General features: G+C 45.2%; 1 protein-coding gene across 3 annotated transcripts; it reads left to right on the top strand.

Moving 5' to 3' along the window:
- LOC146178300 (uncharacterized) lies at window positions 1-26,986 on the top strand. 3 transcript variants are annotated; one of them, XM_084578089.1, is made up of 4 exons: window positions 11,464-11,593; window positions 13,846-13,953; window positions 20,306-20,662; window positions 22,859-26,986. In XM_084578089.1, exons 2-4 carry the CDS (start codon window positions 13,904-13,906, stop codon window positions 25,650-25,652), a joined length of 3,201 nt encoding a protein of 1,066 aa, XP_084434215.1. In that variant the 5' UTR covers window positions 11,464-11,593; window positions 13,846-13,903; the 3' UTR covers window positions 25,653-26,986. The 3 variants fall into 3 exon arrangements, with proteins under 3 accessions (XP_084434212.1, XP_084434215.1, XP_084434213.1); XM_084578087.1 differs by lacking the exon at window positions 11,464-11,593 and adding an exon at window positions 11,767-11,904; XM_084578086.1 differs by lacking the exons at window positions 11,464-11,593; window positions 13,846-13,953 and adding an exon at window positions 1-238.
- The last annotated feature ends 912 nt before the right edge of the window (window positions 26,987-27,898 follow it).

Below are 27,898 nucleotides of genomic sequence, written 5' to 3' on the forward strand. Positions count from 1 at the left end.
GTAGGCTTGGCCTGGCAGTAGGCTGTGGTTGCTGCGCCTGGTAGGGTCGGCAGGTTGCGTGCGTTGGTGGTGCTGTTGTTAGGTTTATTTTGAATGCAGTGTTTGTCCGCCTGATCTTCAGCATGGACCCCGTCGTGTTTGCGCTAATCTGTGCAGCCTAGAAGTGCGGAATTTTCACCACGATGTTCATCGCCCCGCCGGCACCTCGGGGCCGTGGTCGTGGACGAGGGCGTCCTAGGTAAAACATGATTTCCCCCTTTTGTTTAGTGTCGCTAGGGCTAGCTAATTCTATTAAAACTCTGAATAGGTATGTTGAATCACCTGTTAAACTGCGTTAAATGTTTACAGAAAGGCTGCCTGATGTTTTTATAGGTTGTCGCCGTCGAAGATCGGCAGAATTGACTCGTGTATTTGTCCTGCATGCATGCTTTTTTGCGTCAGGCATCGCTGCCAAACCTGGATGGGAGGTGAAGCATTGTTGATAGTTTTCGAACAAGTATGCCTTTGTGTTTTTTAAGACGTGTTCGCTTAGTTGGTCAATGCATGAGGGCGAGGCAGGTAGGACAATCGGAAACTTTCTCATCATACGGGTATTCACGAGTTCGTTTTCACTGACACGCCGTGCGTGGTGCATTGTGGGTAATAGTGGCGCAGCCGGCCATTATTGTGTCCACCGAAAGAATGGTGAACGTATGTGAGTGCTACATATCACCGGCACAACCTTGTTGATCTTTATACAAGAAGGACCACACTTATATGACATTGATATTGGCCTGGTTGTTCAGGCAAAAACAAGTTTTTTTGTACGTATCAACTACGAAATACTGTAATAGAGCACGCAACGGAACCTGAAGAGCTTTGCAAAGGACCTTGAGCCGTTTTAAGGCTCCGAAAGTACACACGAACGATTCCTGATGAACAAACAACTGAGAGATGAAGCATCACGTATGTGGCACGGCTCAACCACGCACGTATCACGGAAGATGGGAATTAAATCTATGTCAACAATGGACTGGGCAGAAATTTTCTGTATGTGTCCTGGCAGCCAGCTGTTGCCACGATCCGTGCACGACTGTTCTTAACGCATTTACACGTCGTATTCCAGGTAAGGAGCACCGCGGCAATGTAGAGACAATAGGTTTCGCCGTTTCCACCAATACACTGCGCCACAACACCTTCCCGTCGTGTCTTGCGGCAATCTAGAAGCCTTGAATAGAGAGCTCGACAAACCCCAAAGATTATGCTTTTCTCAGCTAGACCGCTGAATTCCTGTAGCTCAAATTTCGCGCAGAAATGACATCTGGTAGAAGCTTTTTCATGCCAAATTTATTTGGGGTACTTGTCTTATTCGATCGGAAGACGTCGGATGTTAGCATCATAGGTTAGCATCGTCTGTGTCGGTTGTTAAGCGAAGGAGACCGCTGTCTCAGCGATGGCACCTGTCTCTCCATCTCATGCTGTCTACAGGAACAAGGACATACAGATTCAGTGAATAAATGTTGATGGGTAGAGTTGTTTTACGGAAGATTTGAAGAACTTTAAAAAAGAACTTAGTTTGGCCAAAACCGCGCTAAATTTGAGTTATTTTTGCCCTTCTTAAAAAATAATTTCTAGTTCGCAAGGCAATGGGATAGTGCCACCGATGCCATCGCTTAAACAGCGGCTTCTCTTGCTTCGTTGCCGCCACAGACGATGCAAACATCCGACTTTTCCTGATCGAATCAGGCAGGTGCCCCTGACAAGTTTTGTATAAAAGATTGAAATGCCATTCTGTCCGAAATTTTAGCTTCAAGGATTCATAAGTATAGCTGGGAGAAGCATTTTACGGTATGCATGTAATAGCACAACGCATGGGTTAGTCTGCTTCAGTCAGGGATCTTTAAATCAGGCGCATGTAATGAGCTGTGTCTTTCGAGTGATCTGTCTTCTTTCAATTGGTTCCTTGTGATGAAGCCAGGCCAGAGCACAAGGAACTCGTGAATGTCGAACATTATGCGTGGACGGCCACAATTTGATGTTTACTGTGCAGTCGCACACATCAACTGCAAACACAGGTCGATGCTACATAGTTCTGTATATATTTTTATTTTTGATGAACCGGTCTATCGGCATCGTGCAAACTTTCTATATTGTTCGAACTCTCCCTTATGATTCTGATTAAATATTCATAACATCAGTGCTCGTATGAGGTAGTGTGACAGAAAACTGACGCACATGAGCAGCTGAGCCGCCGACCGCACCATTCGGAACAGGATGCAAAGATGGCGTCGGCTGTGCATTGATATCAGCTATGACGCCGCGTGAATACCCCATATTCTACTTCACCACAATGGTTAAATCTTTTGATTAAATGTCGCTTCATGACGCTTGCAACGAAATCTTCAGACATTCTGCTGCAACAGGTTCGAAAATCCTCATAAATTAAGTGGTAAATATTTTTTAAAACCAAATTATCCGCTATATGCACCATAGGCATGCGATGCCTGCAGTACGCACCCTCTGCATCTCTTGCAAATGTAAGTGTGTGTTAACCATACTGCGAATTTGGTGTTAAGGTTGTGTCACATTCGTGGGCGAAAGAAAGACTGGAGCCTCTCGATCAAGAAAAGCACATGACTTCCTCACGCATTTCTTCCAGGTGCCCTGAGCATCATAGAGGGTGTTGGTTGACTTGCCGAAGAAAAAAAAATTGTGTATGTGGTTTTGCCGGACGCTCATTGACATGGGTCTAAGCCTGCGTGAGAGGGATCCAGGCAAGCTAAATCTGCTGTTTACGGAACGGGCGACAGCATTGCATCGCGGTATATCTAGGGGCACAGCTGTTTTGGGTTGCCCTCACTGGCTGCTGTTCGTGAGGTGGAATTCTGTGCAAAGTTGTTCTTGTGTCGGCGCTGTTGCCAATACAAATTTCAGGTCCGTTTGGAGCGCTTCCGAAAGTGACAGAGCGGTCACACGCATCGATCTTTCCTTCAAGTTGCCGAAATCACACCGACCTGTCAGTTTGTGCAGTAGCAGACTCTGTCATAGTTTCTCCTATCTTGTTGTTTGTGTGCGTGAAGAGCTTATCGAGTTTAGTATTTACAACTTCAGAGTTCTAGAGTTATGCCTTCGTGATGTTGAGACTGCGCAGTATTTCTCGCGCATTTGTGACTATGATATAGTGCACCATTCCTACTTGCACTTTTCCGTCCCTTTCCCGGAGTCCTGAAGCATGGCTGAGTCTTTGAACTCTTCCTGTTTAGACCAGCTAGTCACTGGGATACGTGAAGTTGAAGGGCTGCAAAAGGTTAAGGCTTGCTATTGGGCTGCATGCAAAGTTCCTTGCCACTTGCTGCAGCTAAAACATGCCCACCTACCATAATATCAGCCCCCAGTTTATATCAGACACTACCTTTGATACCTTATGGTGTACTCTATTCGTGTAGATATGGCTTTTGTAGTTTATAGGATCTTATATAAAAAAAGAATAAAGTAAATTGCATGAAAAATCTTGAGGGAATTCGCACTGGCCTTCTTTGAAAGTTCTTGCAGTGGGACAGTTCTCGTGTCTGAGGGACAGTAGGGCAGGGCAGGGCCTTGTTTGTGTGAGAAACGGTTCGGCTTATTTTCTTTAGTCGCCTCAACGACTCAGGAGTTGCCTGGGGATCCCTTGAGCCACGTCACACTCATAGATGGTGTTGGTTACACATGTATGCTTGACCATTGGCTGCTGTAACTGTGTACCTTTGAGGCTCTGGGCCTATTTGTGTTATGCCTGCTTTCTCCCATTTTTTTCCATGGGGTTAAAAACACACTGACAGGTTCTTGCTTAATGGAGGCAGATCTTGAGCATGCTAGTTTGCGTGTTTGTGCTGTGCCTGCTGCCTTGTTTAAAACATTCTTGGAGCTTCTTATTCGGGTAGTGTGGTAGCAAAACGCTGGGATTGGGATGGGCTTTTTATCCTTTCGATAGGTATCTCTGCTGAAGACTGGCGGCCATTCATCAGATTTGCTTTGTGGTTCAACAGCGTCGGTGTGAGTTCCTTTCCTTCAGACAGCATCTTGGTCATTGTTGCTTTTATGGTCTGGGTGGTTCTCTCAATATGTCCATTTGAACGAGGGAAATGAAGTGATATGGGCAGTGTCCCATTCCTTGTTGCAGTTTATAAACGCGGTGAAGTCGAATGGAGACACAGATGAGGCTGAAGTGGTTGGCATTTTCATAACCTCCACAAACTTGGAAATGAAATCCACTGAGAGCAATTAACTAGCATCACTGTGGGGAATGGTGAAAAAAGTGCACTGCCACTTTCTCCCAAGCCTGTGTTGGTAGTTCTGCCAAGTAGCGGCTCCCGCTGGTTAGTTCGCTGAGGGCATTGGCAGACCTTGCAGTTAGATATCCCTGGTTTATTCTGGCCCAGTAGACACCCTGGCGAGCTATTTTCCCGTGAGACGATGCTTCAATGGGTCATGTGGAACCTTGTTGGAGCACTTTCTTCTGACATGTCTGGGACACAAGTAGTTCACAATAACACACACACAAAAAAAAAACATCAGTTGTGTGCAGTTCACTCTTGAGTTCTTGGCCTTCACTGCTGGGGGAAGTTTTTACATCTTGTTAGGCCACACCACTTTCTGAATGCATGTGGCTACATGGTGTGTGGTATAGAGGTTATTCACGTGACGTCATTGTAGCTTCACTGGCAACCATGGCATGCACAACGCAACAGTGGAGAGGGAGAAAGAGAGAGGGGGGGATTACAGCAGATCATGACACAGCATCAGAAGTGTCCGACAAATGAATGGCGCACAGCAGGGAAGTCGCTAGCGTCGGAAACATTTTTTGTGTGCTTTTAGTTTCGAACCGCCCAACAGCGTTGCCAGATTGGAAAGTGGCCGCGACACCAGAACCTCGATGAAATTTCCCCAGATTTCCCCAGAATCCAAAATTGCTATAAAATGCTTAAACATGACCAAGAATTACCTGTCATCACTCATTTTATTAAAATAAAAGCATGTCATGCAGCCCCTAATCATCACTTTGGGCGTCATATATGTCTGAGCAGAACCCGCATATCACATCATTGGTGATAACGAATTTCACATAGCACATTATAACCTTGGCACATCTGCCTGGATGCCTATGTTGAGCGAATTCGTACAATGGCATCCAGAGTTTTCAGCAGCCCTTGCTTCAGTACATTGTCTTCACACATGTGACTTGACTAAAGACCCGCTCCATTGCTGCATTTGACAGGGCATGAGAGACAGGCCAGTGCATACAATGCCAGTTCCTTGTAGGGCTTTCACCCATGGCGTTTTCGTCTTTGAAAACTTCGACCCATAATATTGCAGAGTCCTCTGGAAGTTTGCCGTCGAAGCCAGCTTCCTCACTCCAAAGATGCATAAAAATTCACCTGCATTGCACTTCAGTCACTTCAATACCATCCAGGTTTCCTTCTCTTGAGATTGAGCGGCCGCTTGCACATCCTACTGCTAAACGTTTGGATCAGCAGCGCCGCTGAGTGGTTTTCCCCAGATATCACCAGATTTTGTCTGGTGTAGTAGTTCGTGTACTTGGACACCAGGAGCTCCAACAATTCACCAGATTTCCGAAATCTGGCGGCGAATTTCACCAGATGGCAACGCTGCCCAACGTTATGGAGTCTCCACAATACAGGGTTGCCACAACTGCCGCCTGCTAAACCTGATAGTGAATAGGGTCTATAAGTAGCTGTGAAGCTTCTTACCTCAGCTAACTTGGGGGCAGAAGCTTGCACCAATATACCACCTGATACTCTTCGTCTGAGGTCTTAATGGTAGCTGCTGGATCAAGTGCTCGAGACATTGTGTCAGCAACTGTTATGTTTACCGTACGTACACAAACTTCATAGTGTAGCGCTGGAGCCGAAGAGCAGGCGTTGTGGCCTGGGAGAGGTCTTGTGAAGTCTTTACACTGATGACCGATGAGAAGTTTATGATCAGTGTCAACCACAGACATAGTAGTGAAACTGTTCTCAAGCAAACACAACCACTGATAGTTCCTTCTCAATTTGTGCATAGGGCTGCTGTGCTGGTATGAATGGTATGAGTAAGTTTAAGAAAAACTCTCGTAGCATGCATCATAGTCGTGGCATTGAAGTAGCTGTGGCCAGTTTTTCAAATAATTCAAGGTATTTGTTTAGAAGATCTGGCATTAAAAAACCTAGTTTTTGATCGCCATATGTCGTACGGAAACACTGGTTTGATATTAAACATTGCCTTAACTAGTGTGGACCAGTCTTTGCAGAATATTTTGTCTGAAATATGTTGTCTGTTTGGTACTGTCACAATATTTCGAGGGCTAGTTTATATTTGTACAGGTACTTAATGGGCAAGCGATGCATCCTGGGCCCACAAAGCAACAGCAGCTGTGCTGCATTTAGCAGGTTTCGCTGAGCCTTCAATAAGAAGGAAAGGAATTCAACATTGTTCACTATTGCACACAAATCCTCAGCGCAGCCATGTCACTGCAACACGTTTTTATCCAAGCTAAGCATGCGCTTAACAGCGACGACACTTCTACGTAATGAGGGTCATGACGACATAAAAGGCATGAAAGTAGCAGTTGATGGCACCATTTGTTCACATCTGGCCCGTTCCGAAACAGGCTTTTCTCCTGTAATTTCATGGTTGCTGCGGAGCGCACACATCTAGGTTGTTCTACAAGAGTTCTGTCATCAGCACATCTAGGCATTCTGTGGAAGCCAGCAGAAAAGCCTGAGCTCAGTGGGTTTTGATCTCCACTGTGAGTCGCCAATGATAGCATCACATTGCCATCGTACACCAGTATCCTTGCTAGAGTTGCCTGCAACAAGCCATAGTGGAGACAAGTTGCTGTATGCCTCTTACTTGCTCTACGCATCTCTGTAGCACATGGTCTTGGCTTCCTTCATGGTGGTCACACTTAGGTACTCATTACAAATTTATGCATTGAGCATCACCATCTGTTTTGTGGTACAGCACACCATATGTAAACTCTGTTGAGGAAATTACCTCATGCTTTATCTTCGAGGCAACCACACCTGCAGTCGAAGAGGATGCAGTTAACGATGTTGACATAAATTCATATCTTCTGCATTCTGAAAGGAGTAATTTGCGGAACCACTTGCTTGAGTTTGGTGCATGTTTCACATTGTCTTCTAAAGTGCAGCAAATGTGCATCGCGCATCACAGGAATATATGTGTGAAGGTGCTCGATCCATCAGCAGCCCTATTGTATGTGTCCTTTGGGGCCAGATGCTGTCCAGAAGCTAGTCTGAGAGGTGCTCACCGACATCATCCAACCTTCAATCAGTTCGTGGTCGTCTCCTGTCATCCTCATTAAGAAGGATGGCACACTGCACTTCTGCGTCGACTACAGAAAGCTCAACAGTGTGCATAGACAACTCCCTGGACAGACTTCGGCACACCAAGTACTTTTCTTTGGTCGATCTCAGGAGTGGCTATTGGCAAATAGGTCATGAGAGCCGCCATGAGAAAACTGCCTTCATCACACTGGATGGGCCTTAGAAATTCAGTGTCCTCCCCTTCGGCCTTTGCTGCGTTCCTGCAACCTTCCAGAGAATGGAAACTGTGCTCACAGGTCTACAGTGGCAAACATGTCTTGTTTACTTGGACGACAGGATCATCCTTACGGCAATGCTTACGAAACACCTGCACCACCTCAGAGCTGTCCTCGAAGCCGTTCGGTCTGCTAACCTCTCCTTTGAATCTAAAGAGAGCTACCTCGGTTTCACGGAATTAATGTTTCTTGAGCACATTGTTAGTGCTGGCGGCACTCGAGCTGGCACTGACAAACTTGTGGACTGCTACTGTGGCTTCATCAAAAATTTTGCTTAACTTGCTAGCTCTCTCGCACTCAGGATGACTCTGCAGTCTTCTTGGGCAGCGGACAGCTTTCTACGAGGTACGGCACAGTCTCCAAATGCCCCGGATACTCACACATTTTGACAATGCCAACACAGAGGCGCATGCAAATGCAAGCAGCATTGGCCTTGGCACTGACCTCGTTCAGCAGCAAGACTGTTAATAGAGTAATCACCTATGCCAGCCGTGCCCTTTTGCTTGCTCAGTCCAAACTACTCTACGACATAAAAAGAATGCTTAGCGGTAGTGCGGGCTGCCACTGAGTTTCGCTCATGCCTGTATGAAAGACCATTTCATATTGTTGCCAGTTACCACTTCTTGTATTGGCTGAAGAATTTAAAGAATCCTCGTGGCTGCTTAGCTTGTTTGGCATTACAGCTGCAAGAATTCTATTTTGCCATCACCTACAAGTCTGTAACACGCTCTCGTTGAATACTTTCTACAAGACACCGCGAACGATGATGGCTTTCTCGGTTCAATTAACAAGTCCGACCTCATGTCCAGACAGCGTGCTGACCCCGAGCTGTCACAGTTTTCCTACCGTCTCGAAGGACGGTACCTAGTTCGTGGCCTTTCATCCTTCTGTCTCTGCAGTGGTGCATTTTGCAAAAAGAGTTCTGCTTCCTGTATAAAAACTTGCTTTGTCGTACCGTTCTTGCATGTCATAAACCGACACCCAGCTATCTTGGTTGCACACGCGCCCTCTCCAGAGTCCAGCAGAATTGTTACTGGCCATGGCTTTCATCTAATGTCGAGCATTGCTTAAGAACCTTCTGGCAATGCCAGCGGTGAAAGAATCTTGCGCGACAATCTTGGACATGCTTCACTCTATCGAGCCCCCACAAATACCATTTGACAAAGTAAGCAAGGACCTCCTGGGGCCCTTTCCTCTATTGTCAACCCATCACAAATGGATCATATTTGCCACGCACTACTTAACTAGCTTTGCCAAGACGAAGGAAGGCCTTTGCACAAGGTACTACCGCCAAAGTGATTTAGTTCTTCACAACATTGTTCTTCGACATGGTGCCCCGTCTGCCATCAGCACTGACTCGGGAAAGGTATTAAATGCTCGGCTCCTAAGGCATATCTTGACACGGAGCCGTACTGAACGTCGAAGAACCACAGAATATCACCTGCAAACAAATGGCCTAACAGGAAGGCTAAACAAGGTGGACATGATCTCGATGTACATGGAGGTTGAGCACAAGGCGTGGGACAAAATCCTGCCTTAAATTGCCTTTGCTTACAATACCATGAGGCAGAAAACAACCTTGTTTACCCCGTTCAGCCTCGTGTATGGTAGCGAAGTGCGCATGATGTCGGACACCATGCTACCATGTTGTGGTGACGAGATTGCATCAGGTGCTGGCCAATTCATAGAACGAGCGGAGCAAGCACATCGGCTAGCCTGCTTGCACATCAAAGATCATATCAGATCAATCTTCTGATACCGACAATACAACCTTTGGCATAGGGTCGTGCACTACGAACTCGGCGGCCAGGCGTGGGTGTATACTCCCGTGCGCCTCGGGGGCTGCGTGAAAAGCTGTTACATTGATATTTTCAGCCGTACAAAGTCCTCCGATACATTGATAGTCAGCTACAAAGTTGTTTCTGACAGAACTATGACAGTGAAGTCGCCAGCGTCAGCGGCACGGAATTGTGCATATTGTAAGGCTGAACCGTTGCTTTTCACTTGACTGAGCGTCACTGACTCTGTGTTTGCCTTGTATGTCTTGGCTTCCTATCCAGCCTATACTGTGTACTGCTTCTTTATGTAGAAATAATCTAGTTATAGCTGCACTTATAGCTACACATCGAAAACTCTGGTATAGCCTTCAACAGAGGTGGGCGAATTCGTGAGGTTGCCCATCTCGGGCACTGACATTTGATGCAGGATCAGACAGTTGTTTATAGCGGCCTCTTCCTTTACCAGGTTTTACAGGAACCATTTCGCTGTGTGACCTGTGGGTCTCATCCTGGAAGTCTGAGTGTTCCCCGTACAAAATCTGGTGCAGAGTTCGGGCGAATGCGCAGCTTTTGAACTCCAGAAGCAGGAGCGTGTATGAACCTGCAACTTGTGACGCACCTGTTGCTTAAGGCTGTTTTTTGATGGCTGCCAAGACGCCACGGCGGCAACAAAAGCCCGGTGCAAGCTACTGTTGTGTGGTTGGCTGCCACAACAGTCGCGCCAACACCAAGGGCCAACAACCGCCAGTCAAATTCTACACTTTTCCCGGGAGGTGGTACGAGCGGGAAAGAAGGCAAGCGTGGATCAATGCCATTCGTAGAGTCAAGTAAGTTGAGCATATTAGTTTGCTCGTAGTGTCTGCAGTTCATTTTAATGAACATGAGAGCACCAGCTGTCACTTCGACTGTTATGCGAACTCCTAGGAGCAGATAATGAAATGTAACTCGTCACATGTGCTACACTTGTTCCAAATTATAATTGGGCCAGGCACTTTTGCAGTAGTTATTTTTCAAAAATACGGTGGATGTTTTTCAGCTAGTTGCATGGTGCAAATGATAAAATACAGTGATTATTAGTCACAAATTCTCAAAGCATGTGAGATATAGGCTTATGTAGTTTTCTGTGATACATGTACTGTCGCTTTCTAAATATGATGTACTACTTTTGCTGCCAAAGTAAACGGCTGGGTGCCTGTGGCCTTGTCAAGCTGCCCAAGAGGCAGCTTTTACTGTAGGCATCCTGCCACCATGTACTTTGTGGTGGTGAAAGTTATTATTATGTTATTATTAAAGCGAACAGAGAAGTTCCCCCACCCAGTAGGCGATAGGCAGGAAATAGAAAGATATGGCCATTGTATACTGGTGATGTGGGGCCCTATACCTCACGAAACTTGCTTAAAATTTTCTGTTGGGGTACCTACCCTTCAGCCTTGAGTACCCCTATGCCGAACAATGAACAATCCATCTCGCACAGGATGGGGTCAAAAGCAAGTCTCCTATTACTACTTCCACAATGCGTTAGGCGGCCCTGGACTGCTTTTTTGCTTGCTGTGTGCTTGCTGGCCCGTTTCTGTACTGTGAAGGGAAGGAAATGGGAAATTTTCCTCAAGAACAGGTCCTAGGCTAGCACGAATATAGTGAAAATGGTGTTGTTTGGTAGTTTTTGTAGCTTCCACTTTCTTTTTTTTTTTTTTTTTTACCAGCAGACATTCATTTTTCAGAGAAAAACTGGAAAGTACATGGCTTACTTATAATCTATCAGCTGTGAGTGCTGTGCCTCAGTATCTTGTCATTGTCTATGTGCAGTCTCTGTTGACATGGCCTAATCATGGCTCATTTGTATTATTCAATACCAGTCATTGCAGTTTTTTTGTTCTTTTAGATAACCTTTATTCAGACTTGATATTAATGGCATAGCATCACTCAAAGGTGTTGTCAATTGAAAGAGAAATGCGAGTGACGAAACTTCTTTCTCTTAAACTAGTACTCATGTCCGCTGCAATCAGCGTTTGCATCTAGTAGCTCACTTCCAGTGTTTAATAATAGCACATTTGCATTTCTATTCATGCAGTCCCGACGGTACTCCATGGCAGCCGTCTGCGTGGACAACAATTTGCAGTACACATTTTGTAGGCAATCGCAGAAGTGAGGTCAGAAACCATCCTTCCTACAATCCAACCATTTTTCCACCTATATACAGGAAGAAACCACCCGATGAGGGAAGTGCACTGAGGTATGATTTCCACTGCAATATAAATATCAAAAGATTGTAGCTGCATTTCTAGGAATTGTCTTTCATTCACTTTTCTTTCTAAATTTAGAAGTGAGAGGTATTTGACTAGGAGCACACAGTGTACTACAGGACAGCAGCTTTTCTCACAAGAGGCCAGAGGGCCTACTTCAGCTGAAGAAGTTTCTGTCAAACCAGTCGAGCACAGTCGAGCACTGGCTGATGAAACTGAAGACAGCGACACAAATGACCTCCAGGCTTATCTGCCTCCTGAGCAGGCTGAGCAACATTCCATCAAGGCAAAGGCTGACATTGTGAGCATTGTTTCATTTAGCAGTCCACAGGCATGAAATTTAGAGGTGTTTTAAAACTGGGAAAAAACCCTGGTGCAAAAAATTCACACACGCAAACAAGAGAGACAAAGGGACAACGGACAGGTGCCTGTCCGTTGTCCCTTTGTCTCTCTCTTTTGTGTGTGTGAATTTTTTGCGCTAGGGTTTTTTCCCAGTTTTAAAAGATGTTAGACCAACTAGCCCAGCAACATGCTAGCTAAATTTAGAGGTGACCAAGTGGATTAATGGGGAGCAAATTGCGATAGCATCATTCTCCCACCTTCGCTTCCTTTATTCTGGCATTCTGCTGCCTAAAGCACATTCTGTACTTTTCGTGAGCAATTTTTACTATAATCCCAAAGTATCATTTAAGTTTTTTAGGGAAATAACACCAGCCAAAAGAAGGCAGACACATGCACAGGAAACTGGGAAGAAGGCGTGGCAGAGGCTGAATTACAAATGGCAGAAGTGCTGCTCCATTCCGCTCCAACTTTTTTTTTCCCCCCTTTGCCATCCTCCTCCAAAACACAGTATTGCACCGAAACCCCCAAACCGGCTGCCTTGACGTTCTGCAGGCGAATTTAGTGGTACGGTTATTTGCTGCACAATCTGCGATTGTGTTGCTTACTTCTTATCCAATAATGAGCATGTCAAGCCTACATCGGGCAAAAACATACTTGAAGCATTGTGCGGGTGAATCACCAAAGGTACCAGTCACAAGAAAAGTTCTCAAGAGTGTTGAAGTACAGGGCCTCCTGCCAATGACTTGAAACTGCTTGGGAATTAAGCAGCACAGGTACAGGATCAAAAAGATTATCAACATTATAGATGGCAGAGAAATGTGCTGCTTATTAATGTCAACTTCAAACTAATGCCGGTGTTTGAGTGCAGCAATGTGGTAAACTCTGCATTTGAATCTGTCAAGTGAGAACAGGCAAAAGTTTTTAGCCCAACGTGGGGTTCAGTTATTTATCGAGTGCAAAGTGGTCATTGTTTTCTGCTACTAGGTTCCACATTCTTGCTTGGGACAGCTGTGTTATTTTAAACATCTCTTCATGTTTTGGACATTTGTCTTGTCAGAGATGCATGCATAGTCTACAAAGCATTGAAAGTTGAATGAAAAGGAATCGGATAGGATGTTTGGTATGTCAGGAACAGAAGTTTTTTAATATAAAAGGCCCTAGAAACATGTTCCAAAACATAATTGGAATGCTCCTAAGCTGGCCCAAATGGCATTGCTGCTCCCCGAGCTTCTCCAAAAGGCTTGAGCCTACTTCCACCCCTGAACTGTTCGTAGTGCTAGGTTGCATGACCATTGCACAGTCACCAACGCACTCAACCATTCGTTGTTAATTACTGCTTTTGCAATGGTTACCTGCTCTTGCCAATATTTTCTGTACTGAAATTAGGCAATGGCTGGTGTGAGATGCCCATGGAGGGTAGATAAGTGCAGGCTTAGTAAACATATATATATATACATACATATATATTCGTTTCATGATGGGTGTTTAAGTAGGTAGCTGTGTGCTGGTCATGATTCAGTGCCCTCAATATATTTGAGCCTCTATCTGCTGAATATTAACAGTTGGTAATTCAGTTTCTGCCCTGTATTCAGTTTCCTGTGTGCATCTTCTTTGGCTGGTGTTTTCCTTAATGCACTGCACCAGCTAGCCCAACATGTTTTGCTACATTACCAAGTTACTGTAGGCAGTATTAGATAGCCAGTGTTTCATTCATGGCATTTTTTGTTCATGCCCAGAGTCTCGATGCAGATGCTGGGCAGTTATTACCTGAATGGGATTCTAGATGATTTTTATAAAAAAATGTTTAAATTGTTTACTGTTGTAATACTTGTAAATCATTGCGGTGGTTTAAAAATAAAATGTTTGTTGAAATATATTTCAAAGTGTTTAACTCTTTCAGGGATGCCAAACAAAACCTTCAGTCCTTGGGAAGCTTGCTATGATTATGTCAATGACGAATGGGGCTGAAGCATCTTGCCAAGTTACTCATACAGAACAGAGAGACCAGGTAAAATTGTGTGCTACTGTTCTTACCATGGGCTTCACTTTTGTAAAATTTATTTCAATTGGTCCCGATGTCAGTCATGAAAGGGAGAGGAGGCTGGGAGACAGTGTCCAATCGCAAACACTCTGCCAGCAGTGTTTTGATTGAAGAAAGATGCGACAGGTGCCCTTGTGAAGGAACCCCAGGTGGTTTAAATTAAGTCGGAGCAGTTGTTCTGAGATGGTAGGCGCAATTTGCAGTCTTTGCAGACAGCTAATCTGTTGCAGTGCCTCCACATCCAGGTCATTCACCCCATGCAGGCCGTCCTTTGCCAATTTTGTCATTTATCTACTGCTTTGTTTCATTGCTGCGAAAGCAGTACCAATGTAAAAGTAGTGCACAGAATTGATATTCATGCGGCAGATGTTCCTGCAGACGAAGCGACCATGCAGCCAAGTGGCATAATCCAATCTGTCGATCAATGTGTGCAACACTGCACCCCTTCTCTACTTCTGTCCCTCTCAACTTTGAGTGTAGACCGTCTTGCCAGCCATCACCTTACCTGCCTCTGTTTTCCCTCTGCTGTGCCTCCTCACCATTCTACCATGAACACTGGACACTTTCAGGTCGTCCCACATTTTTCTTTCCCGAGATGTGGTTAGTGCCGACATAGACAAAAATCTTGGGAGTGGCGTGATGTAAAATGGATTGTGCTCCATAATTTGTCTGCATCAACAACAGTGTGGCATGGCTGTGGGCCATGTTAATGCAAGAGGCAAGAGAGGCATGTTTACATTGGTACTAGGCATGAACAGAGGCATTCCTATATGTGTGTCCAGTCAGTAGCAAGCACCTATAACCAGGCACTATGGTCAGCATGTTCACGTATCATAGTGACATGTTTATCATGCACTTGCGGACAGTGTTCTTAGTGCTACTTTGAACTGCAAATTGCAGCACTTGGTTCTCAGTCTAACTTGCATGTTGTATGTGATTATGAACTGCATAGACAGTTGTCGGATAACTAGCTTATATAAATCCCTATGTTAGTCATTTTTCACGATTCTGTTTGCGCATCGTGACACGTGTCGCTTAGCAATGCTGAATAGGATGCTTATTTCATTGTTGACATTGCATGGCTGCGTGGTAAAGATTTGATTCATTTCTATGGAAATTAAACTGTGTGCAACTGGTTTGTGGTGTCTTTATGTTCAATACAATTGTAGTGAGTCTAATAGGAATCAGCAGCAGTTTGCAGCACTGGTTACGAGTTGATGAAAGGAAACACGGGGATTTTAAGGGATGTTTAGATTATACATACCATGCTTACTCGCATACACATTCACCATTTTGTTTTCAGAAATTTCCTTCGAAACACGATGGTCAACCAACATGTAAATCAAGGCCAAGATGCGGCACAATCCTCACTAACAAATGCTAAAAAACAAACAAGAGTGACCTTATGATGCTACTGCATAAAGTACTGCATTTAGTTGCCTTTGAGCTTTCTCAGACTGCAGCTGTAACTACAGCAGTGCAACACTGTTTCTCGAGAAGAATTTGCCGAAGCCCTTCTTTGAGACAAATGCCCCCCCAAAAATATGACAAGGTTGCTACGAAGTGTTCTACACCGTGTCAACTGCACACTTCAGGCGTCCTTGTCATGGAAACTAAACTTCACTCATTCGATCAGCCTTGGAGGGAGTCATACCGCTCAGGCAGATGGATAGAATGGAGACTTTAAGAATGGCAATAACTGTCGGAACAGCAACCAACCATTCTTGGCAGCATTTAAGGTAGCCATCAGTTTGTGCACGGAGGTTTCCAAAGATTTGATTGCACCCTGAGAATTTGTCGTAACGGAAAATTGTGCAAGTTACTGGGAAACTAGTGAGAATGCCTGTTTGCATGCAATAACAATGCAATGCTTTTCACGTACTCGTGGAGCATTGCCTTTTCCATTTAATCGCGTTGGTGACGTGTGGATGACGAAGTTCAGTAGTGCGAAGTAAAGGCACTTGCATATTCTCATCTTTGTGTCCATTGCAATCTGCTTTCCTTAGGGATGAATTCCATACTGCATCACTGCAACTCTAATATGAGATGCAATCCCAGTCACTTTTAATTGCATGTTAGTAGTTTGGAGCTTCACTTCTCAGACCTATGTGACCTTCAAGCTTTTCTTCTCCTTCTCGAAATTAGGGTTCTGCCTGTACAACATATAGTGGCGAGAATAATTGTGGCGTGTGTTGTCAGAGCAATGAAAAGGAAGGCTTTGTTTCTGTGTTGGATACAGCATACCCGAGCAATACTGAACTGCGTTTCCTTAGTTTCATGATTGAATTGTTGAGTTGGTTTTAGGTGAAGATTACATTGGACCTGGACCACACATAAACGCAGAGAGAAGTCTCGAGAACAGGAAATGTGAGAATTTGAAGTGAAAAATGCTGGCTTAGGCACAATATCCTGTGAAGGAACCTCATTCCTTTTCACCGTAACAAATGCCAACTGGTTTGGGGAGAATACATACAACAGGGCTCTCTGGGGTGTCGGGACATTCATTGATACCTTAATTTGAGTTTTGAATGCAATATTAGTGACTTTTAATCTGTCACACCATCCGATGATAGTGTGACAACGTAGCCAATGTCCATAATCAAACTTTTCCGAGATCACGGCAGAATCGGCACTGAAGCAATGCGTAAGTCTGAGTGTTGCTGTGTTGTCTGTGAAATGTGTCAGCGGGATGCCGAGAGCGTTCAAAGGAACGACAAGGGGCATTCCACTGAGACACGTGACCGGAAGCTGAGAACCAAAAACTGGAAGTTGGCTGGTAGCCATCTTGGCTCCCAATTACATTTAATTGGCTCTTAATTAATCCACATCAACCATTTTGGTACTTGCACACCTTTCCTTGACACTCTATCCAATGGCACCATTCTTTTTCCAATGTACCAACCAATTCCTCTTTTACAGCTTCGACACGGTCATGCCCGTGCGAAACCACCTACATAGCCATACAATGCTTGCGCATTAATAAACGATGCATCTCTGCACTTTGAAGTTGAATTTATATTTTTATGCATACTGTTTTACGGCTAATCTTGATGGGGCTGTCTGGGCTGCAGCAGTGCAGTGGATGCTTTGCACTGGGCTGCCTGAAGGATCAAATTTCAAAAGCAGTTTTCTTGAATACCTGAAACACCTATAAAATTTGGAATTGGCAAGAAAAAGGAAATGAAACCACTTCAACATTGCAGCTGCTGCTGTATCTCTCATTGCGCTCTTTTCTCAGTTACAATGTTTTTCCCATGCATCAGACTGTGTATAGTGGATGCCTATGAATGCATGGCAGCACCAGTTTGTGTAAAATAATTGTACTGGAAATTAGCTTTTTTTTTTTTATTATTATGTACTAAGATATCCTTTTTGCAAAAAACTGAATGACTGCTAACATACCCGTACTGCATTGAAGCATTAAATCATTTGATTGTGCGAATTGTTGTGCTGCTCGCATATTAGGTACGCCTCATGCCACCCGCAGGTTATTAGGGCTCTTCCAGCATTTTCAGCGTTCGCATTATTTAGTCTGAGTCTGGATTTGAGGCCTGCTGGTCATGCCTGTTGGGCATTTGTGTTGAATATCGAGATACTGTCAAGGACTGTTTAACATTGATTTCAGCAAGTCCTCCAAGATTGTTTTTTCAGCTACTTGTGAAAAATTATCATCTTGCCCCAGTTAGCATGGAGTTAAAACAGTTGAAAAATTTCTTCCAGTAGTCATTGTATTTTGGTATAATTTAAGACAGTGGCACTGCACACAGCCAAGGCACCTGGGCAGTTTCACTTTCAATAAGACCAATTAAGCAACGGCACAAAGAAAGATACTGCTGTGAACTTTCTATGCTAAATCTAAATCGCATTTCAAATTCTAAGTGTGCTGTCAAATTAACCAAAGAAATACCTGCAAGACATGTAGTTTGACCATATTTTCAGGTGTGTGCGTGCATGCGTGTGTGTGCGTCTGTGAACTCTGCAGCATTCTGTGGAGCCCTTGAGTGAGCAGCACATGCTATTCAGTCCCAAGTCTTTACAGCAGTAGATAGCATATCCATGAGACACGAGCGCCACTATCAGTGACCTCAGTATTATCATGGAATCTGCACTCTGCAGTACTGGGCATTTAGGGCTCAATCTCTGTATTTGAAGGCTGTAAAATATCTATTCTACAGAGCTGGTTTCTGAATTCACCTTCCTGCAAGTCCAACTCATGTTCTGTGGGCCTCTGCGCATGCCACTTGGTTTTAAGACTAGTTTTCCTACTGGTTCACAAACAGCTGCAGCATGCGTGCAGAATCCTTGCACCGCTGCACCACACTTGTCAAATGGCTGGTGGGTAGGGCCGCAGCGCTCTGCCAGCTGTAACAGGTCGTGGTAGGATAATTCTAGCTGGTTCAACTTGTTAGTCCGCTTTTTATCCAGAAAACACTGATGCGTACTAAGAGTCTCTCCAAGCTTATCTTATATTTTTGGTTGCTTTAAGAACCGGCTATCAAATGGCTCGTTGTAAATTCTTTTTTCTTCTCAAAAAGGGTCATAGTATTCTGGAGCTATTCACTTGTATTATGACGCACATTATCAGTGCACATTGGAAATTAGTCGTCCAGAAACTGGCTTCACAAGTGAGCAAGGTGAAAATATATGGAGCTAGTGGCCCTACCTTAAAGTATCCTCTTTGATCTCTTCACAGCAGTGAATAGTGAGGCCTAGTTTTATGTACTGCTTTTGGCAAAGTCATGTTGAACACGATAATTATTTCTGGAACCTACAGAGCAGCTTGACTGGCCTCTGCAAAAAGCATGGGACCATAATGCCCCCCCATTCTTCTCAGACAAAAAGAAATCAAGCTCATTCTTCCATGAGGACCGAATTGTATTCTTGGAAGCTGGAAAAAAAGAACTCCTTATGGAAATTGATTGTTAGGCCTGCTGGAGCGTCATATCGTATATGACGGCTGACTTGCAATATGCAGTGAGCCTTGAGAAGCACGTATTCACCGTCTGTTTGTCTACTCAATGCCTGAAACATGCTGAAAAAGTAATGCATGCAAAGCATGGATTTAATCCATGAAAGAGCTTTTAAAGTTAATGCATTCAACAGATTTGTTCTCACCTCTGTCCATATATGCTCTCCTCTAGGGTTTGCATAAGCACACATGCTATTTTAATGAAGTTAAAAAAAAAAATCCTCATTTCCTGTTCCCCCCCCCCACTTGCCTGCCATGTTGAGACTTTCAGCTTGCAGTATGGTAGCTTTAGCAGTGCACGCTATGTTAGGAGTCTGTTATGCTTCTGTCAGTACTGGTATCCTCGTCTCCATGCCCTGCTTTATCCCTTCTCACAGCATCACTCCATTCCCAGCTCCCACCTCTTGTGCATGTTCCCCGACACCCTTTGAGCTGCAGTGCAGTACTGTTGCCACGGATAGCACAGCATTCCTTGATGTGGTTTCCTCCCTGCACTGTTTGCCACTAGGCCCAAAATGTTGCGTAGGACTAGCAGCAATCATTTGCAGGGGTTGCATAGTGCTTTGGGTATCCCTGAAGGTGCTGGATGCAGTCTCCTGTGCTGGCAGTAATCGCCTGTTTTCGGATAAGTACAAGGTTAGGTTTCCCAGGCTAGATACTTTGATTTTTCTGAGGGGAAATGTTTTGGAAAAGGTTATGTGACAGCCTTTGCTTGAGTGGGTCTGATTCTTCCACCTCATGTAGTGAAAGTGAGGTTTATGCTGCAAAGTTCTGTTACAAACAGAAGCGGTTGCATCTGTTAATGTTTGATCAAACTGTTTTTTGATTTGTGTAATTCTGAAAGTAATCTTCATATTCTCCTGCAGTTTTTCAGTTTCTTTCGCCTTGGAACAGGAAAGTATGTGATAATCAGATTATGTTATCACAATCAAAATCTAGGGCTAGTAATGCGTGCCTTCTCAATGTTTGTTTTGTGTTGATATTTGGGACTCGGTGGCTTTCAAATACTGGAGCCAAGGCAGGGATGAAGATATCAGGGTAAACTTGAAATAAGTGAAGGTTCAGACAAAATATGTAGGGCCAGGTTGAACCAGCGTTCGTGCTCAAATTGCACTAGGAAACTGACAGACACAAATGTGAAGGAAAAACGAACCTACTAGTAGTGTTCCAGCACGTGCTTTCTTCCGGTTTCCGTGGGAAGTGTCTGCTCCCTCGGAGTGGTTACTTTCTTGGTGTAACCATTGGCTCATATTTTAGCGACTTAAGCAATGCGAAAGACATCGTGTCTAGTGTCTCAAGAATTGTGGTGTGGCAATAAGTGTATTACTTGCCCTCTTGTCTCGCTTTCAGTGCCATCAGTCAGCCACTCACTAACAGCACCAGAGCATTGGACACCAGTGTGCTGCCAGTTGTTGGCGACAGTGCCAGAAACGGGTGGTTATCATCTCCTGCTGCTGCCTGTGTCCCTGCCCACCAGCTTGAAGACAAGTGTGCGACATGTGCAAGTGTGAGCTGTGTCGTCAGCGTGCCTGCAGTGGATAACAGGCATCTGGACGGGGCTGCAGATGCATCTCTCAATGTGGCATACGGCGCGGGCAATCATAGGCGCAACTGGACAGGCAACCGCCATAACTGTGGCCCCAGTGTGCAAGCATCACGACCAAAGACAAGCACGGGTGATCAACTCGGACCATCTACCAGCTTCAGGTACAATCAAACTATGTTGCCTTCAAGGAGTAGACACCCCAAGGCTTTTGACACTCGTTTATTTCTTTAAAATAATGTGAAATTTAATGGTGCACATGACCCACCAAATTTAATGGTGTACATGACCCACCATGCGGAATTCAATTACACCAGCTAAATCATTTATGGTTGCATTTTTTTTTTTTCTCGCACAATTTTGCTTCAGCTGTGGAGCGCCAGCTCTGGTGTCATACAAGAGTTTTGCTCGCGTGCATGATGAAGAAAGTGATATGTAATCATTGCTTATTCATTTTATGTGATTTAATTTTTGGGCAGGCTTGCGTAAGCATTGATGCAAATTAAAATGAACAGAGCAACATAAATTGTTCAATTTTTGCATGCCTCGCATGACCTCGGCATGTCTATAACGTCACAGCAGCCTTTCGATAGCTGAAACCGAAAGTGAAACTTCATGAGAGAAGGAATTGAATGTTAACTTATTTACTGCTTTTTCATGCAATAAAACTTGGTCTAGTCGTGTTCGGTAATGTGCAGCGCATCATTCTATAGACATTGTACACTACGAAAATGTGGTGTCTCTACTTCAAGTTGACGAGTTCATATGATGTCGCGAAACATAACCAGTGGAAACGAGAAAAACACAGCACTAAGCTTTGCTGCTGGTCACATGATTTATAAGCGATAGATCTTTGATTGCATGCTGTGCTGTGCCATTGTACTGTTTTTGAATTGTGCCGATGCTCAAGCTAGTTCCAGCACTGATTTTTGGCTTGGCAGCTTGCATGGTGAACAAATGTAGTGGTCTTTTATGTGGCAGCTTTCGCAGTGGAAAGTGCAAGAAACAGCTTCTTTTGAGAGCATTACCTCTTACTACTTGTAATTGACGGTCTCCCCTCTTCCTTTATCATAATTTCCCAAAAGCCACGTGACCAATTTTGACGCTAGCAGTCGTTTTTTGGCCAAAGGCTCGTTTTTTAGGCACGACAGACGCAAGCGGGTATCATTGTCGCAAACAACCGGTTTTGCCTGACTGCGGAAGTTAGTCAAAGCGCAGTCATTCGGACAAACTAGCTTGGCTCTCATTGTTGCCTTACAAAGGGTACAAAATCGCACTGGAAATGAAACACTGGCACTGTCCCCTGTGGCTCACTACGATACTGCAGCTGCCACCCGTTGGGAAATGTAGAAGGGAAGGGGGGGGGGGGGTGATTGTGCATTCATGAAGGCTCTAATACGACGTGCTTTTTTTTTCCTGTGAATTTCATCTCTCAATCTTTGGTACCATCGTTAATCACTGAAACTGCTTTGCGCGGCGTGTGCATTCGTTCACGGCATAAGCATGACCTGCTGTTGCCACCGCAGTACGTTGTGAAGTGGCATGGACATGACAAAAGCATGACTGGCAAAAATATCCTAGCTTATGGGTCATACTGGTTAGAGCTTAGCACAGCTGGGGGGCACCACAGCGCATGTGGTGACTGCCTTGAGACCTCAAGTTGGATGCTTTTTAGCGGTGCGAACGCCTGGCCGTGTCGGCACCAATCAGCGCATACGCATGGGCGATGCACGGAAGCAGATCCAGTAGCAATTCGCACTATGCTATAAACTCCCTATTATCGACTTATAAGGAAATCATTGGGGGCGGCGAAGTTCGTGATTTGTACGCCAATTTCTTTGTTTTTCAATTTAACAAATTTTTTGGATTGTTAAATAATTTGGATCTTTTTCGGGATCCTACAGAGTCCGAAAGAACAGTTGGCAACTGTATACTATTCGAAGCAAAATTGTGGCCCACCCATTCATTGTTGCGACTGTAGGAAGAAGGAAAAGAAAATGCACGAGCCTGCTACTGGCTCTGTAGCTAAGCCACCTCCGCTGCCTCATGCGGACAGAAGAGAAAATAGACGAAAGAAAAAGAAGAGGGAGAGAAAGACACGCATCGCAACAGCCGTCGTCCACCACCGTGGTGGCGGGTGCAATGACTGCCTACAACAGATAAAAATTCGGTGGCAGGCTAGCGTGCTTCTTTTTGCTAGCAACTGAAGGAGGCAGTGGCTGCATTTCCTTTGCAGATATAATCACAGGTTCATGTTTTGCAACCAGGGTAATGCAAGTAGAGCCACAGCATGCAGTGCCTATAAAGCATCGAGCTATGCCACAAGGCTCATTATATGCTTTTTTCTGTCCTCTTTTCAGTGATAGCAGCCAGCCACCGAAGACAACTCACTGCAACAAAAGCTGGGGCCCCTCTGAAATGCCACTTGCCACCTGTCCTGCCAGGAAGACATGGTCACCACACGCAGCTGATGGCATTCTCTCGTCCCAGCGATGCGAAGACAAATATGTGGTTCCAGCACGAGGAAATGCGGGCCATTTCAGCGGGTTGCATACGGGAGCTGATCACAAGCACCAAGACCAAAATTTGGATACATCAAGGCATGTGCAGTATGGCAGAACCAAGCATTCTCGCAGCTGCCCAGGCAGCCATCAAAGTCCAGCCAATAGCAGACAGGCATCGAGACCCAAGTCAGGTGCACAATATCCAGACAGCTCACCTGCCACTCTCAGGTCTGACTTGGCCAAACATGGAAGAGCTGCGACAAGACACCTGTCTGAATGTGATGCAAAGTCCAGGCCGTTTGGAGTGAAACCCTTCTGCAGCTCATTCCAAGCAGTGGCAGATACAAGCAGCAGTCCTGGTGGTGCCCTTGGCACCAAACCATTTGCACAGCCTTTGAGGAATAAGAACTGCAATGCTACGGATACGGAACCTGCACGCAGAATGGCTGGCAGGGCGACTGTTGCCGCTGGCGCTGGCCAGATCTATGCGCTGCACCTTCACGAAAACTGCCCCAATCTGCCTCCTGTAGAAGAAATAGTGAAGCGCCTGCAGGAGATCCAGACAGAATTCCAGAGGGATGGTCTCAGCATGGAGCGGCAGTGCTCAATGCTGGATACAGAGCGCTGCTGGATTCTGGACAACTTGAGGACCTTCAACCGCATACTGATGAGAGTTGACATAGAACTCAAAGAGGAAGAGCCACACAAGCTTTGCATTTGTTCCCTCAGTGAAGCAGTGATGGTTCATTCAAACACTAACTGGGTTTTTGATGCCTGCATACTCTTCCACCTCCTGCTCAAAAGGCACAGGTGCATAAAGACCCTGGATCTAGACAAGACTGCCGTGGCCTCTGGATTCCCGCATGTGCTGTGCGATGCTCTGGCTTGCAACAGAGGACTGCGGCACTTGGCCATAGCCTGCTGGGATTTCTCTCCTCAAACGGAGCGCACATTGGTCTATGCTCTGTGCAAGATGCCTGCACTCGAATCCATTTGCATCTCTAAGTTGTCCATGAAGCCATCTGCGGCTGGCCGCATTGGCGATATGGTGGCAAGATCAAAGTGCATTCGAAAGGTGCAGTTCCTGGAGAATGACATGTCACCTGAGGCTGGCAGGGAGCTAATGAAGGGCCTTTGCCGGAACGACAACCTCGAGGTCATTCGGCTTGATGACAATGCTCTTGGATCTGAAGGAGCACAGCTCCTTGGTGGCTTTCTGGCCAGGTCGTCCAAGTTGCAGCAGCTATCGCTGCGTGATGTACCGTCCTTTGATGAGCAGCAGCTGATAGTTGTTTCAGAAGGGTTGAAGACAAACTGCAGCCTTCACAAACTGGAAATTCACAATTGCTATGTTACTCGAGGTGGCATCGATAGACTTGTCGAAGCTCTCACGAACAACAGCACTCTAAAGTGCCTGACTCTGTCTGCATGCAACCTTGGGCAACCAGAAACAAAATCTGTTGCCATCCTCCTGGAGTTCAACAGAGGCCTTGCTGAACTCAACTTGAGGGAAAACATGATAGATGATACTGCAGCAATCTGGTTGGCTCGAGCGCTGAAGTTTAATGGTCACCTGGAGAAGCTCAACCTTGAGGCCAACCAGATAAACTCCCAAGGTGTAGTCGCACTTGTTGATGCACTGCAGAGCAACAGTGTCTTGAAGGAGCTATCATTAGGGTGCGTGGATCCGGACGACGAAGAGGACTACAGAGATGTCACCGGAGCTCTAAACCGTGCAGTTGCATACGACCGAGTGCGCCTCTGCTATGACATGCGAGGTGTCTTCCAACTGTCAGCCGCCCTTCGCATAAATGCAAACCGAATCACAATGGTCCACTTGGACTCAAGCGTTGATCTTGATGCCACTTGCTTAAAGGACCTATTCCTTGCGCTTGCAGTCGTTCCGTGCCTTGAAGTGCTCTGCATAGAGGCCCAAGCCAACATGGATGGGTCTGCTGCAAGAAGGTTTGCCAAAGTCCTGACGACGACAAAGACGTTGCGCCATGTTCAAATGCTTGCATGTAATGCAGACAGTGTGGCACTGACAACGGTCATGAAGGCCATGAGGAAAAACCAGTCTGTGTCACATCTGGATTTTGAGTTTACCACCAATGAGACGCCTTGCATTGATGCATTGCTTGACGTGATCAAGTACAACCGGACGCTCCACCACTTCGGCTACCTCAGCACCAAGCTGTCGGAGCTACAGGTCATTGCTCGTGAACTGCAGGGCAACCATGTCTTGACCTCCTTCAAGATTTGGGAGAAGCCTGGCTATAGGGACACCATTTTTGAGATCAATGAGATCCTCCGACGCAATGTCGCTTATCTTAATAGGGCTGTGGAATTTGCAATGGACCCAGAGAAGTTTGGCATCCAGCGGCAACCAGCCGTGGCTTACGAGGAACTCTGTCAGACAGACGCCTTCAGAAAGCATTTGGCCAGGGTTGCTGGACCACATGCAGTGGCTGACTCCATGCGTAGCGCCCGTCGCCACATCACTACAAATCTGTTTGCCATCACAGGTGTGTGCAAGGGTCCTGTGACGTGCTGGCCTCACCCAAGAAAAGCATGCCAGATTGACTGCCTCAACATCTTCTGCTGGCTGAACATTTTTTCACACCTGAAAGTTACGGACATTGTGATGTGAGGACATTTGATGACCTACCCACAATATTTTTATAGCATAGTGGCACTTCATTGTGTTGCTTTCATTAAACTCCTGTGGAGAAGCTGTATTCAAGCTTACATTTTTCATGTGTGGCACATAGTGCAGTGGTTAGGCACGTTGTGGCAAGCTGCCATAGGAATGCAAGTGTAACGCACTGAGTTACAGAGAAACAGGCCTGCTTGCTGCCTGAGTATTGCACATTTGCATGCTTTAGCCGGAGTCTAGCGGCAGTGTATTATTCCCTTTCGCGCCTGTGCACATAAATGCTATTTGCCTACTATGCTCACGGTTGTTCATGTGGGGCACATAGTACAGTGGTTAGGCACGTTGAGGCAAGCTGCCATAGTAATGAAAGTGTAATGCACAGAGTTACAGAGAGCCATTCATGTTTTATGAGAGAGTTGACTGCGATTTTGATTGAAATGTTTCAGTGGTCAACATTAATGCTAGTCATGTATGGCATGCAAGTAATAATTGCATAGCTTCGCGGTGGTTTGTCCAATTGATGGGCAAGGGGAATCTGTCTGGTGTGGGATGCGTGTGTGCAGCTTAGCTGCTTTTTTAGCTGGAACACTTCATTCATCGCAGAGCTACGTAGACTGATGCTGGGCTTAGCCTGCAATAGCATTGCATGCAGTTCCTACAACATATTTGGTTTATGATTTTAGCTGATGATTCTTGCAGATTTTTAAAATTTGCTGCACGAGTCTTCAGAAAGGAGTTTCAGTGGACTGTATGCCTGCTGCATGCTTTATGTTCCTGATGCTGTATTGTGGCATATAACATGCTAAATCTCTGCAGTGTACAAATGTTACAATTCTACTATGATATATATCGCTTTTTGCATATATGTGGCTTGTCAGGCTGTTTTTGTGTTTTAACTTGTGCATTGGCATTGATACTTGTGGCTAATATCCTTTTCCGATTTTCATGCGCAAGCCAAGCATTTACATGGCTTATTTGATGTTCGGAAATAGCTTTGAAGTGGACCCTAAACTATTTTTTCTGGGTGCTTGACTTATTGACACTGACAGTTTCTTTGAAACATTGCTATCTTGTAAGCAGAATCACCTTGTTGGGGAACAGAATGTGAATAGTGGAAGCCATTCATCAGGTAAAATATTATGACGCAGTTTCAGCAGTCGGTGTTAATTGTTCTCGATGTGTGCATCTGGTGGTCATGTAGGTTATGCCAACATTTGACTCCAATGGCTGTAGTTAGCTCAGTGTGATTCACTGATATTGCATGATTTTGTAATGATTTTATGCACATGTATTGATGCCAAGTAGTCATTAAATATCTTTGAAGTATACCAAGTGCCTGTATTTCTCTGACACAAATGCAGTATGCCGACCTCGTTCACTGTACAGTTCTTTTGTTGCTCGTACTTGTACTATGCTATAACTGATGATCTATAAACATTCTGCATCTCGGCTGTAAAAGACGGTTACTTTTTAATGCTGCGAGGGCTTGTCATTTAGCTCACAAATATCACTGCATTTTTTGCATTCTTATGCTGTTGTATTCAAACTTAGTGCAGAGATAGTGCTGGGCCTGAGTAAAGTTGGTAGGCTGCAGTCGAATTAAGTGATATTTTGAGACCGATTTCTGGGTTCGAAAAGTGGCCCTGCTATCTTACTTGTGCACTAGTATTGACACTGAAATTCAGACTGCAGGAACATCTGTTAAAGCATACCTTGGTGAAGAGTGCGCCACAAGGACCTCTGCACCCACGCCTAGCCGTGCGTTGCATTGCATTGTCTGGGTAAAAGGGGATCCTGGTGGTTGGACCAACACAGACCGAGAAAACAATCTCAACCACTGCCATCCACACCATGCTGTGATTATATGCTGGTGCAGGCCCTCGAGCACATGTTGGGCTACTCTGTTGCAGGGTTGGATGTAATTCCTCCTTTACTGCTCAAGCCAACTGGCACCCTTATGAGACACCTAATTTTGGGGTTCATGTTTTATCCTTTGTAACGATGCGTAAGGTACTGTACACTGCACTGATCCGAACGTGATACCCACCTACGACCGGTGGATAATTTATACATAACCTAATTTCTTTTCTCATTTGTTTTGATTTCAATAGTCAAGCGATGCCTTTGATGTCAGTCATCTAGGTCAAGTGACGGGTAAAAAAAACTGAGATATCGTTCCTGTGACTCCTCAGTTCACTACACTGCTAAATTCAGCTTGCCTCAAGGAGCAGGAATCGCAA

This window comes from Amblyomma maculatum, chromosome 9, assembly GCF_055883805.1.
Source record: "Amblyomma maculatum isolate TAMU_Amacu chromosome 9, ASM5588380v1, whole genome shotgun sequence".
In the NCBI taxonomy this organism is placed as follows: domain Eukaryota; kingdom Metazoa; phylum Arthropoda; class Arachnida; order Ixodida; family Ixodidae; genus Amblyomma; species Amblyomma maculatum.

Excerpts from the sequence above, each read along its gene's own strand:
- LOC146178300 (XM_084578086.1), top strand. The coding sequence starts at position 183 with ATGTTCATCGCCCCGCCGGCACCTCGGGGCCGTGGTCGTGGACGAGGG. Across the intron at positions 239-20,305 it reads CGTGGACGAGGGCGTCCTAG|TGCCATCAGTCAGCCACTCA; the intron begins GTAAAACATGAT and ends TCTCGCTTTCAG. Across the intron at positions 20,663-22,858 it reads GGACCATCTACCAGCTTCAG|TGATAGCAGCCAGCCACCGA; the intron begins GTACAATCAAAC and ends TCCTCTTTTCAG.